The sequence below is a fragment of the Pseudophryne corroboree genome, chromosome 8 (genome assembly GCF_028390025.1).
Source record: "Pseudophryne corroboree isolate aPseCor3 chromosome 8, aPseCor3.hap2, whole genome shotgun sequence".
NCBI classification, from domain to species: domain Eukaryota; kingdom Metazoa; phylum Chordata; class Amphibia; order Anura; family Myobatrachidae; genus Pseudophryne; species Pseudophryne corroboree.
The window spans coordinates 70,957,170-70,971,632 of record NC_086451.1 but is presented as its reverse complement, the minus strand read 5'-3'; the positions used below and the strand labels follow the sequence as shown (position 1 = coordinate 70,971,632).

The window sequence follows — 14,463 nt, the reverse complement described above, 5'->3', positions numbered from 1 at the left end:
TGAGTACAGTGGGACATGTCATTTATTTATACCCCTGTGGGTCAGGAAGTAATTAGTGACCTCACTTCCTGTGACAGGATGTAAATTTTAAAAAACGTTATTGTGTTTCAGAAATACAATATAGATAGTCTCTGCATGTGGGGATATTGGCAGCATGCAAAAGCGCCTTAATTGCGCTGAGAAATTGTGTCTAGAAACTACTTAAAAACAGAAATACTTTATGTTTACTGAAGTCCGGTTAAGTGACGCGAATTGCGTCATTTCCGCCCCACTTCCGGTGTCAGTGGATCCTTCCCGCGCATGCGCCGGTTGTTGTAAGAGGAAGTGCGGCGGCCATTTTCTTGGAGTCCGTATCTGAAGACCGTTGACCAGGCTGGAAGCAGATGTCGGCGGCCATTTTTTCATAGTTCACATGCATAGATTTCTGCAGTTTATAAGTGCTGACTCCGTCTCCACACCGGAAATAATAACATAGGGATGGGAGAAACAAGTGTCAGTGGAACCGCAAATGCATTTAAAAATGTGTCATTTTAATGTCCTTATTTACAAAGAACACTGATTAAGTAAAAATTGTATTGGGGCTGTGTATCACAATACTAATCAATAGATCAAAAAGTACTTTGATGCGAACGGTAAACTGACGTATTTTTTGCGGCATCAGGTATTTTCTATGGGCTCACATAGATACATACAGTTTTATATTGGATGAAGGAAAATTTTTTGGTGAGAGTGGCATTACAATAGGATTCATAAATGCTTATGCATAGTTTAAAAAGTCATATGAACATTGAATTTGATTACATGAAATATAAATTAGTTGTGGGTAAAAGGGGAGGGGAAAGGGGGGGGGGGGGGTTATAGGGGGGGGGGTGGGGGGGAGAAAGCGTAGAGGATGGACAGATATTGCAGAAAGAGCACTGACCCATGTTCCAACTATTATTACAGTACCCGGTATTCTTGGGATGTGCCCATACCCAGTACTGGCCGGGCCAACACTGCTTGGCTTCCAAGATCGAACGAATTTGGGCATATCCAGTGTGGTATGACTGTAATCTGTGGTTAGGGTAGTGGAAGAAGTGGTCCAGAGGTTGGGGTGCCCAATGCTCCGTATTCCAACCCGGACTGAGCTGGAAAAAGGAGGTGCGGATAAAATCAGGAGTTCAAAGGATCAAGCTTACGTTTATAGAAAGGGGGCTATTTCATAGCCTTCGTTCAGTCCATTCGGATGAAGGGATTTCAATTCATGTATCCAAAACATTTCCCTCCTTGACAGGAGGTTGGAGAGGTCCCCCCCTCTTTCTCCTAGTGCCACTAATTCCAGACCTTTGAACGTGAGTTCTTCTGGGTTGGAACCGTGATGTTGTAGGAAGTGTCTGGAAACTGCGTGAGTTTGGACCCGGTTCTTTATATTCCTTATATGTTCCTGTATGCGGATTTTCAGTGGTCTTTTAGTCTTTCCAATATATTTCATTTTACATGAGCATTCCAAAAGGTATATGACGGAGCATGTATTACAATTAATGAAGTGCTTGATTTTGTATTCCTTAGTGTCACCCGTGTTTTTGAAGGTTTTCCTGTTGGGGTTCACAAATTTACAGATATTGCAGTGACCGCATTTGAAGCATCCCACACATTTTGGTAGTGTGTTTCTTGGAGTGTCGTAGTTCTTTAACATGCTTGGTGCAAGAAGGTCCTTTAAATTTTGTGATTTCTTGAAAACAACTTGCGGTTCAGTTGGTAGGTAATCTTTAAGGATGGGGTCCATTAATAATATGTTCCAGTGTGATTTAAGTGTTTGTTTAATCAGGTTATCATGTTTACTGTAGGTGGTGATGAATCTAACCGTGTCTTTAGCATTCTCCTTAGGTTTGTATTCCAGGAGTTTGTTTCTTTCCAGGGTTTTTGCTTTTGCATTGGCAGATGCTGTAATACGTTCAGGATATCCTTTCTCTTTAAATCTCTCTGTGTAGATTGTCAGTTGGGCATCACGATCATCCGTCTTCGTACAGTTGCGTGCAATTCTTGTAAACTGAGAAAGGGGAATATTATTCTTCCATTGTTTATGGTGGTTGCTATGATAGTGGACATAGCTATTTGTGTCCACCTTCTTAATGAAGTTCTTCGAGATGATTTCCTTTCCTTGGTGAGTCAGTATTAGGTCTAGGAATTCTATCTGTTCCGTGCTGTTATTGGAAGTGAATTTCAAATTCCTGTTATTATCGGATATATATACGAGGAAGTTATTGAGTGAGGTTTCATCTCCGTCCCAAATAATCAAGATGTCATCAATGAATCTTTTATAAAATATTAGTTTTGTGTTGAAGGGATGATCCGTGTAAATATAATCATTTTCCCAGTGGCCCATAAAGAGATTGGCGAAACTAGGCGCGAAAATTGTTCCCATCGCTGTCCCGCAGGTCTGGAGATAAAATTGGTCCTGAAATTTAAAATAGTTGTGTTTTAAAATGAACTCCATAATATCACAAATAAAAATCCGGTGGTCGTCCTTGATAAAAGGGTCCTTTCTCATAAAAAAGTTGCATGCTTGAATCCCTTGGTCATGCTTGATACACGTGTATAAAGACTGTACATCTACAGTGGCCCACCTGTAAGTATCTTTCCATGTTTGTGATTCCATTAGGTTCAAAACTGATGTAGTGTCCTTGAGATACGCAGGTAGGTCCATGACATATTTTCTGAGAAAGATATCCACGTATTCTGACAGGTGAGATGTTAGGGAGTCAATTCCTGCCACTATTGGCCTCCCTGGTGGATTAGTCATAGATTTATGCACCTTTGGGAGAAAGTAAAAGATGGGGGTGACGGGGTTAGTGCTAAGGAGATATTGGTATTCCTCCTTAGTAAGTGTCTCGTTCCTGAGGCCTTTGAGGAGGATGGCTCTAAGTTCCTCCACGTACAATTCTTTTGGATCTGCTGCTAGTGGTTTATAGGATGATTCATCTCCCAGTAGTCTTTCAGCTTCCATGATATATGCCGTGCGGTCCATGATCACTAGCCCCCCCCCTTTGTCAGCTGGTTTTAAAACGATGTCTTTATTTCCCTGGATTTGTTTGATTGCTTGTCTTTCTTTGTTGGTTAGATTCTTCTCTTTAATTGGTTGGATCTCAGCCTCACATAGGTCTTTTACCACTAAGTCGTAAAACATGCCTATGTTGTTTCCCTTAGATTCCAGGGGGTAGAATTTCGAGATCGGTCTTAATCCTGATTTAGATTGGTCATAATTTCTTATGACCGCGTCTTCCTTCCTTAGAAAATGGCGTTTCAGAGTGAGTTTTCTCACAAATTTGTTCAGGTCTACAAACGTATCGAATTTATTCATCCCTTTTGTGGGTGCAAATGATAGCCCTTTGTTCAAAAGGGAGATTTCGTGCGTGGTAAGATCATGTTTTGATAGATTAAAGATGCCTTTAGGTGCGGAATCTTTTACTGCAGATACCTCCGTTTGAATCGGCTTTTTTCTAGCACCCCCACGGCATCCTCTTCTTCTAGGTGCCTTTTTCGTGGTGATGCGTAGCTCGCTCCCTCCTTGGTGGTTGTGGTCGTGTCCCTGACCTTTGTACTTGGTCCTTGGGATAAAAAAACCTCTCCTGTTGAGTCTAGCTTGCGTAGTGCTGTAAATCTGTTTGAGGTTTGTGTAGGTCTCCTTTCTTGTAGGGCTTGGCTTGATAGTCTCCTTTTTCCTTTTTGCGATGCTGATTGCCAGTAATCCTTTCTCACCTTCCGTTCTTGTGGTTCCTCATGATTGAACCTGTTCCAGTTTTTCACTTTATTATTTTCGTAATCCTGTTTGTCCCTGCTGAACTTTTTTTCTTTATTCCAGATTACTGTGTCCTCAATGTGTTCAAGCTTCTTATTCAGAACCTTCTCATTGATTTTAAAATCCTCTTTGTCCTTGAAGGTCTCAAAACCTTTTTCCGTTTCTTTAATTTCCGTTTCTAGATTGACTAAAATGCGTTTTTTCTCTGATATGAGTAATCTCATTAAGTTGATGGAACAATTGTGTAAGGTGGTGTCCCATTCTTTCATAAAGGCTTGGTTTTCAGTACCAAAAGTGGGTTGCTTCAAAATCCTAAGACCTCTGGGGACTCTATCCACACTTACATAGTGTTCTAGACCTTTAATGTCCCACCATGCTTTTATTTCCTTAACAAGGAGTCTCTCAATGTCCCAGAACATATTATCCAGGTTAACTGATGTGGGTGTTTCCTCTGGTTTATTGGTTTCATTAAAGATTTTGTTACACAAATTGCTCCTTTTATCTGTACGTTCGTTTATTCTGAACATGCTGTGTGAATCTACTGGCCCAATTTAAGGCGGCTGTAAGAAATAGTACAGAAATATGTGTGTATGGGGTGAACTAACAGCGCCAAAAAAATGTAGATATAGTTTTTCACAGTATGTCTACTATAGTCCCTTGTGGAAAGTTCTCTATGATACCACTCCCCTCTCTGTATGGGGCGTCTGCTCAATCTCAAATAAAACCTACACTTGTACGTGTGTAGGATAAAAGAATATGGAAAAAGTAGATAAGATCAGAGCGACCACTGGTGGTAAAAAAGTATAAAACTAGAGAAGTATCTTTAAAAGCACAGGCGGGATTTATTCACAACGAACGTAAACAGTTTAAAAAATTTTTGACACACATGTCAATATCTAAAAAAAGGGGGTTATAAAAAAAAGGGTTTTCTGTTTAAAAGTAAACAGTAAAACATATACACAGAGAAAAACGCATAAAAAGGACATAAAAAGACCTAAATATGTATTAAAAACGGGTCCTTATGGTCATAAAAAATATTGTGCGAGGTATAAATATATCTAAAATTAATTAGAAAAGAGAATTAATGAATAGAACGATCAGCTTATCTTTGGATTTTCAGTAATAGCAGGAATCACCCAACGCGTTTCGTCTTATGTGACTTCATCAAGGGGTAGTGAGTACAGTGGGACATGTCATTTATTTATACCCCTGTGGGTCAGGAAGTAATTAGTGACCTCACTTCCTGTGACAGGATGTAAATTTTAAAAAACGTTATTGTGTTTCAGAAATACAATATAGATAGTCTCTGCATGTGGGGATATTGGCAGCATGCAAAAGCGCCTTAATTGCGCTGAGAAATTGTGTCTAGAAACTACTTAAAAACAGAAATACTTTATGTTTACTGAAGTCCGGTTAAGTGACGCGAATTGCGTCATTTCCGCCCCACTTCCGGTGTCAGTGGATCCTTCCCGCGCATGCGCCGGTTGTTGTAAGAGGAAGTGCGGCGGCCATTTTCTTGGAGTCCGTATCTGAAGACCGTTGACCAGGCTGGAAGCAGATGTCGGCGGCCATTTTTTCATAGTTCACATGCATAGATTTCTGCAGTTTATAAGTGCTGACTCCGTCTCCACACCGGAAATAATAACATAGGGATGGGAGAAACAAGTGTCAGTGGAACCGCAAATGCATTTAAAAATGTGTCATTTTAATGTCCTTATTTACAAAGAACACTGATTAAGTAAAAATTGTATTGGGGCTGTGTTCCAGCCTGGTCAACGGTCTTCAGATACGGACTCCAAGAAAATGGCCGCCGCACTTCCTCTTACAACAACCGGCGCATGCGCGGGAAGGATCCACTGACACCGGAAGTGGGGCGGAAATGACGCAATTCGCGTCACTTAACCGGACTTCAGTAAACAAAGTATTTCTGTTTTTAAGTAGTTTCTAGACACAATTTCTCAGCGCAATTAAGGCGCTTTTGCATGCTGCCAATATCCCCACATGCAGAGACTATCTATATTGTATTTCTGAAACACAATAACGTTTTTTAAAATTTACATCCTGTCACAGGAAGTGAGGTCACTAATTACTTCCTGACCCACAGGGGTATAAATAAATGACATGTCCCACTGTACTCACTACCCCTTGATGAAGTCACATAAGACAAAACGCGTTGGGTGATTCCTGCTATTACTGAAAATCCAAAGATAAGCTGATCGTTCTATTCATTAATTCTCTTTTCTAATTAATTTTAGATATATTTATACCTCGCACAATATTTTTTATGACCATAAGGACCCGTTTTTAATACATATTTAGGTCTTTTTATGTCCTTTTTATGCGTTTTTCTCTGTGTATATGTTTTACTGTTTACTTTTAAACAGAAAACCCTTTTTTATAACCCCCTTTTTTTAGATATTGACATGTGTGTCAAAAATTTTTTAAACTGTTTACGTTCGTTGTGAATAAATCCCGCCTGTGCTTTTAAAGATACTTCTCTAGTTTTATACTTTTTTACCACCAGTGGTCGCTCTGATCTTATCTACTTTTTCCATATTCTTTTATCCTACACACGTACAAGTGTAGGTTTTATTTGAGATTGAGCAGACGCCCCATACAGAGAAGGGAGTGGTATCATAGAGAACTTTCCACAAGGGACTATAGTAGACATACTGTGAAAAACTATATCTACATTTTTTTGGCGCTGTTAGTTCACCCCATACACATATATATATATATATATATATATATATATATAAAATCATATATAAAATCATAGTGTGACTGACAGAATGGGTTTGCTTCAGAGTCGTTGACTGTTTATAGATTAATGGGTCTTCACTAACCTCTCTATGTACTGTACAATCAGGGCCAGTTGGGGATCCCACTGCATCTCCTCACGGGTTCCTCTAATCTTGGCCGTCCCCAAGCCAAAATCAGCTCCATAAAGCTGGTAACCAAACTGCGGGTCAGCAGGGAACAGCTGCTGTATCTACACACATTAATGCGTCACCTCCTGAGGCTCCTAGCAAGCATTGCAGAATCCAAGAGGAGCATTGATAAGGCCCTCAGAGCTGCTACCATGGGGACTAGTTCTCAAAGGGAGAGGATGCCAATATCCTACTTATCAATGGACCAAGTAACGCTGGCAGGGGCTGTGATGTCATATCTTCTCCATGCAAAGTAGAAGCTATATACCACAAATGTATCTAGGACAGTGGCGGTACCTGTACAGTTGGGTGTCTTCCTATGCTATGGCCACCTCAGGATGGCAACAGCACATGCGGTACAGTTACATTTCTTATTCCAATAAACACAAGACCAGGTTCTAGCTTCAACAGCAGCTCACGCGTTCTCAGAGGGGACCCCGAAAATCTGCAGCAGAAAGCCTGAGACTGATCTCCAGCTCACGCATTCTCTGGGAGGACCCCAAAAAGTATGTTATATTACTACAGTGAGCAGCAATAGAAAATAATACCTTTGGAACTATTGGATACATAGATCTAAGGGCGTAACTTCGAGTCAGCAGTAGCCAGTTTTCAAAATAACTGTTGTGTGGTAACAATCAGGACCCCAGCACAGTACTTGTAACATTGGCCATCTGCGTCAATATGGTCAAAGTGTGCGACTCAGACTCTGGCAATAAAAGAGCAGAGCTACAGTTCCCACAACACTGGACTCTCCCCAGTCCTAATGAGACCACTAGGGTAAGTACTTTAACACTCAAGATAAAGAAGTCCTATTTTGTATACATTTAAAATGTTTATACATTAATACTCCGGTACACTATGTCAAAACCATCATACGTTCCGTTATGGAAGGACAATGTAGGTTATGGATGAACAACGTAGGTCCTGAATCGAAAAAAAGCCAATAATCAAGGATATAAAAAGCCCTAGATACCCTTTAAACCAGAGGTTGACAACCCGCCATTACAGTTCAACTTTTAATTATATCTAGGCTTGAGCACAGACGATTACTGTAAATCAAAGGTACTAATTAAGTCACATGTGCTCAAGCATGGATATCCTTAACACCTGGACCGTAATGGCGGAATTTACTTTAAACCACTAAAAAAAAAAAAAAAAGGTAAAACCTCATACATTACTAAAAGCAGTGCAAACAATATAGAACATATATATTATCTCTAGAGGTTTGCCTAGAACAGGCATGTTAAACTCATGGTCATCCAGCTGTTGTGAAACTACAAGTATACTAGAAAAGCATGTTGGGACTTGTAGTTTCATAACAGCTGGAAGCCCACGAATTTGACATGCCTGGCCTAGAACATAATATAGTGGTACTCCTCTAGAGGTTTGCCTAGAACATAATATAGTGGTACTCCTCCTCTAGAGCAGGCATTCCCAACCACGGTCCTCAAGGCACACCAACAGTGCAGGTTTTAGTGATATCCAGGCTGCAGCACAGATGGTTAAATCAAAATAACAGAGCTACTTATTAAGTCACCTGTGCTAAAGCCTGGATATCACTAAAACCTGCACTGTTAGTGTGCCTTGAGGACTGTGGTTGGGAATGCCTGCTCTAGAGGTTTGCTTAGAAAGCGCATAGTTGCTGGGAATCCAGGACAAATGTATACGGTGCCAAAAACAGTCCCAGCCGGTCACCCAAAGGGCTACAATAAGGGTGCACACAGCGGTCACTCACATGACAACACTCCTGCGCCGTGCTACACTACATTGGTAGCAAAGGGAGCGCAGCGCTTCCGGGACAGGAATTGGAAAAGAGAACACCAATCCCTGCGATGAACGCACGAGCCATCCAATTGTATGCTGTACAAGATACAGACTTACCCAAGTGCTGCGTAGAGGCAGATGGAGAGCAAGTACAGCTGAGGAATGATTGTAGCTTTAGAACCAGCTCCGTAGATGCTTCCCACGCTTGTCCCAGTGGTCGAAACCCCCAAGTCCCCCCTCACCCCTACAAAAAATAATAAACACCACTCACTATATAACTGCCAGGCAGGACCTCTCCTGCACAACTTACTGAGTGGCTGTCTGGCATTTGGGTGGCAGAGGCAGGTTCCAGGCATGTATATAAACAAGCTCATATCATACGCTGGCAGTCCTGGCATTGCCACCCAAGGAGCTTACTTAAAACAGGATGCGCCGAGTTCCTACTAGGCTGCTTTGTGACATTATTTTGTTAGTTATTCAAAATGATCAAAACTGGTAACCAGAAATAACAGATTGTTACAAATAATACACAACAACTAAAAAATGGCAACAATTATTTATTGCATATGGAAAATCTTGTCTATAGTGTGTGAAAGAGGACATAGGAGGGTGTGGATCCACAACACTGGGCAGGACGGAGTTGTGGGGAAATATTCATATTAACATACGACAAACCGCTTGTACCACTTAGCATATTGCGTGGAATAGGAGCGCTGCTTATATAGTGTTATATAAAGTGTTTGGCTTACATTTATGAAAACTGGTGCCCAGGCGGAAGCTGTAAAAGGCCAGCTGCAACCAGAGCCAATCTTCCCCAATCATTTTTAGCAATGAAAAGGAAGACGTTTCTTAGTTGCTATTGGTTACAGAACATGTTTTCATTTTGCATTTGCACCAATTGTATTTTTTTTCCAATTACATTTTTGTTTTTCAGTTTCAAGTGAACCTTATAACTACCACATTCAGGCAGCCATGTTGTGTGCCTACCAAGAATTCCTGAGAGTACAACCTACAGATTTACCAGGGCCTAGTAATCTCTCATAAAACAGTATAGGCATCATATTTTAGTAAAGACAGGATACATTCGCATGAATACCGGTAGACACCAAAAAATTATGGCCTTCATTGTGTGTAGCCAAAGGACTCATGTTAATGTCATTATAAACCATTATTTATCGAAATGGACTAGTTGGCAGAATTCCCCAAGCTCTGGTTTTGCGGTGTATACACATTTCCTAGCTGCCTGAAGGTCTATTGTACTGCAATAGAACACACATGTATGATGCATTAGAACACACATATATGATAAATGCACTTGCCTGAAAGATACACAGCAGGGCCCTAAATGGATCATGCCAATGTCATACATCCCAGATCACACACAAACATTTGATATGTTACATATATTACATGGAGATACGGAGCTTGTCATGATGTAGCAACTAGACATGACTGGTCATGCTTACAGTACACGCAGCAGAGCAGTCATTTGGTGGGCACATGTCCATTTCTGACAAAACCACAAAATGGCTCCTTTCACCGTTGCAGGTAATGAGCACACTTAGTTTAAGCCATTTAAAGCAGGAAATAATTGAGCACTCTTTCCTTGGTAATGATCACCCAGATTTCCGACAAGCGGTGACATGCATGTAACGTGTACCTTACATAAGTCTGGGGGTGGTCAAATTTAACGTCTGGGGGTGGCCTGATTTAACGTGCACAATTCCCAGCAGGCCAATAGCAATAGATACCTAGTAACAGGTGCAACAGATCAGCCGCTAAGGGTGGAGGGTCTGTGAAATGTAATTACACCACAGTGCAGATAAGGTGTTATGAAACTACAAGTCCCAGCACACACTAATAGTAGAGAATGACTGGGCTTGTAGTTCCATAACACCTAGAGCCACACATTGTCCAGCCCTAGTGTAGACCTTTTTTGTTCCACCTGCAACCTTTTGCCTGTTGTCTACATAGTGAAGGCAGACATTTTGTTTTGTAGCATAACTATGGATACCAAATACAATCTACTGTAATGTGGTGCACGGGAGTCATTACTTTAATGGTGATACAAAGACAGAATGACACCGAAACCAATGCCTCATGCATATTGGACAAGAAGCGCTCCAGTGGTGTGAACGGAGCCTGTCAATAAGCACCGGTCTCATTAATATTTGAGACATGGCTTAAGATGAGCAGAAAGGCTTGCATTCGGCATTGTTAAGTGACAGTGTGGCTACAGTGACCTTAGTAGGAGCATAAATCTGTCAGGCATTTCCAGAAGTCTTAGCTACGCTCTGCAGGCTGAATATGGAACATGATGGAAAAGGTACGTAGACTGCCTTTATTTTTCCATAGCACAGACAAACATTAAATAAATGTGAATATCCAAGGAAGGTGCCACATCTAAAACCATAAACAGCGCACCTTAAGTTCACTGTTGGGATATATTCATGAAAGAGAACGCACTGCTGTTCCTGCTGACTGGCTGCATTCCTAGTTATTGACAAAATGGCTGCCTCCACTCTGTATAGGTAATGGGTACACTTTAACCAAAACCATTTTATGATATGAAGTCTCAGCAACAGAGGATTGGAAGAATACTACATTTAAAAATATTGCTGCGGATTCGCATTATTAGAAGAAAGCAGGATTTATAAAATACAAAAAATTTAATATACGGCATGCACTTTCCTTAGCTTTTCAAAGTGGTTGTTAACCTTGAAAATTGCAGCCACTTTGGAAGTACTCAACCAGTGTAGCACATCGGTGGGGGTGAGACCTTGTCACGCTGGAGGACTTTCAAGCTGTCAAGAGTGGAAAGTGTGCAATGAATGCAGCATAGGTTGGATGCCGGTGGATCAAAGTTCAGCCCTCAATGTTACACATCTCATCCAGTTTAAAGGGTGTGGATTATTAGGTCTACACTAAAAAGGTCAACAATCAATAGGTCTACCACTAATGGTAGACATGCATTAGGTCGACAGGGTCAAAAGGTCAACATAAAATAGGTAGACAGCAGCAGAGTTTGACACGGTCAAAAGGTCAACATGGAAATGGGTGACACAAAAAAAAAGGAGAAGGACAGATTTTTTTATTCTGTTTTTTTTGGGGTGTTTTGACACTTTTATGCCAAAAACAAGCCTCATTAGTGTACCACGTCCCCTCGCATGGCGGGTGAAGCAAGGTGCCTTGCGATTCCCAGTCGTAGTCCACGACTGGTAAAGTATGAAAAAGTTGAAATAAATGAAAAAAATAAATAAAACAAAACTTGTGTTGACCACTGTCATGTCGACCTTTTGACCCTCTCAACCTTTTGAACTTTCTACCTTTACATGTCGACCTTTTGACCCTGTTGACCTAATGCAGGTCTACCATTAGTGGTTGTCCTATTAACTGTAGACCTCTTTAGTGTGGATCTATAGACAGGATGCCCAGTGTAAATCTCTTGTAGAATTCTCCAGCACTAAACGTAGACAACTACAAATTAGCAGTAATATGAGGGTGGTTTAATAAGTAAGATAACAAGACCTCTCACGTGTGTAATGTTCTCTGTTTCATTCTAATTTCCCACTAGGCCAGAGCATGAAGACCACTACTTCCCAACATGGCCTTTAGACTGCGCCTCATACCAGTCATACTGTCCCAACATCAGCAGTAGGATGGCGAGGCTGGCGGACACATGGTCAGACATTGAGGTGCGTAGTGTGATCAGATATCTGCATCCCAAAGGGCACATCAGCAGCTGAGATTCATCGCCAACTTGTCAGGGTTTACGGTGATAACGTCATGTCATGGGAACAGGTTTGGGAAATACCCAGCCAACCACACGCATAAGTTGTTACGGTGCTACCATTGGGAGGTACTGGACCATCTTTCCTACCACCCTGATCTGGCACCGAGTGATTTCTATCTCTCTGGACCATTGAAGAATCAATAAAGAAAGGCAAATCGCAACCGCCGGTGAAGTTCAGCAAACCGTCATGTCCTGGCTTTAGGCGCTTGACACTGATTTCTTCTATGCCGGAATAGATGCCTTGGTGTACCGTTGGAACAAATGCTTAGCCAAGTATGGGGACTATGCGGAAAAATAAACCTTACCAAGACCATACTATCAATTATATGTATATTTAGGAGCTGAATATACGTATGCAATGAGATGTCTTGTTACCCGATTTATTGCACCACTCTCATAGTTTGGAGGGGGCAGTTTGGCAAGAACCCCACTGATGTACGACTCTGTTGCGTTACTTAGCAGAGGCCCAATATGGTCAACCCGTTGAAACTTCAGCGTATAGATACTTGACGCAAAACTGTAGCTCACAGACATAGCTCCTTTATTAAAGAACATTTACAAATGCATGTACCATATTTCATTATTATGAAACAACGCACCTATTTCTTTAAATCTGAACACAAGGAGAAATTTCCTTTTGTGCTCACCCTGGGATAATTGCTCAAGGTGTGAGGAGTGCAGTAGAATATCTTTGTTCCTAACGTATTTTAAACAGTACCGTTTAAAATATTTTACGTAGTAACATTTCCACGCGCATCTGTGAAGGTAATAAAATATTCTTTCATAAAGGAACAGATGTCTATTAAGCTACAGTTTAACTTCAATAGAAGCGCCAAGGATTTTACCTATTAGTAAAATTGCGTTTCTAATAACAAAAAAATAAAAATAATAATAGCAGGATAACCATTATTTCTGCCAGAACCAACATTAGTGTGGTCTTGAATGCTGTGCCAGCATGGCTGATGATCCGGGACATTAACCGTTTGTGTTGTGGATAGCGTGAAAAGGTCATTTTGCGGCATTGGTCTGCCCTGTATTCTTATCTCCTAAAGGGACGCGTAGAAAGGCAGAGGTGTATGATTACAGACTACACTGTACACATTAGGAAGTGGAATGAGGTCCTGTATGGATAAATATTATCTAGCAAGAATTCTCCTTTCGGTCCATTAATATGTACAAGGCACAGCAGCTGAACTTCCTTAGGAGCGACAGATGAAATACAAAACATGTGCTACATTTTCTGAACCTCCGTTTTAGTTTCTGAGGACGGAGGAGTCAGTGACGCATGCTCCGTTTCCTCCTCCAATTACAGTATGTTCTAAGTAAATGAAGGACATGCATGCAAATTTCCCTTCTTCATCGCTTATATCCCTGGAATGCAGAATAGCTGGTCTCACCTGTACCAAAAAGATGGAATGGGAGACTAAACAAGAACAGCACTTCCGCAGCTCCTCAACATTCATTCCTATCCCGCAGGGCTAAAAAAATAAATAAGAAATTAAAAACGGATTAAAAAAATAAAAAATAAAAAGTACGGACATCCCTTTTAAACAGCTGTGCGTACAATCCCGTGTCCCTGATAAGCTGTCTTGTTTTCCAGTTTGTATTTGAGCTGAAATACTTTGGTGTGTGATTATAATCTCAGTTGATGAACGTGTCAGCTCTGGGCTGGGAGCGGCCTCTTAACCTGTGTCATGTGACCAGCACCCGAGGGGGAAAATCAAGGTTATAGCTTCAGCTTTCCTGATTGGATCTTTTTGTAAACTTCGTCGTCCAAGGTGATGTACTTTCCTTGCTGGGAATCCAGGACGTACAGGGCATCTTTCACCGTGTGAGGATCAAAGCCCTCTTTCCTCATGTCTGTCTTTTGGAATTTATAGGTTCCTATTCAGATGTAAGATGGGATATCAGAAATAAGATTAGTGCAGAATAAAGATACATAAAAAAAAACCTTTAACTTTTAATAATGTTCTAGGATTCCATTTATCAGTTAGTAACTAATAAAACCCCACAAACAATTGGGAATAACTACTTTATAACAGAACACACAAGCTTAATTTAACAAATCAATATAAACACACATTTTAAATCTGCCCCACCTGCAGTGCAACATGGTTTTACGTGCACCTTTAATTGAATTGGGCTTTAAGAGTCTACTTCAACACTCCATATCAGAGGTAGCCATATTCCCCTGAATT

The 14,463-nt window shown here is 40.9% G+C and overlaps 1 protein-coding gene and 1 long non-coding RNA gene across 2 annotated transcripts in view; one reads left to right on the top strand and one right to left on the bottom strand.

Annotated features, from left to right (window-relative positions):
* Nucleotides 1–14,463, top strand: part of LOC134948565 (uncharacterized) — an 86,759-nt gene that overhangs the window by 70,942 nt on the left and 1,354 nt on the right. The window contains exon 3 of the long non-coding RNA XR_010182974.1: nucleotides 12,047–12,167. This is a non-coding gene — a long non-coding RNA (uncharacterized LOC134948565). The remainder of the gene's footprint in view (nucleotides 1–12,046; nucleotides 12,168–14,463) is intronic.
* The window catches only part of SLC27A4 (solute carrier family 27 member 4), an 83,753-nt gene continuing 78,303 nt past the window's right edge, over nucleotides 9,014–14,463 (bottom strand). The window contains exon 13 of the mRNA XM_063936624.1: nucleotides 9,014–14,149. Coding sequence (XP_063792694.1) covers nucleotides 13,992–14,149 — 158 coding nt within the window. The 3' untranslated portion in view covers nucleotides 9,014–13,991. The remainder of the gene's footprint in view (nucleotides 14,150–14,463) is intronic.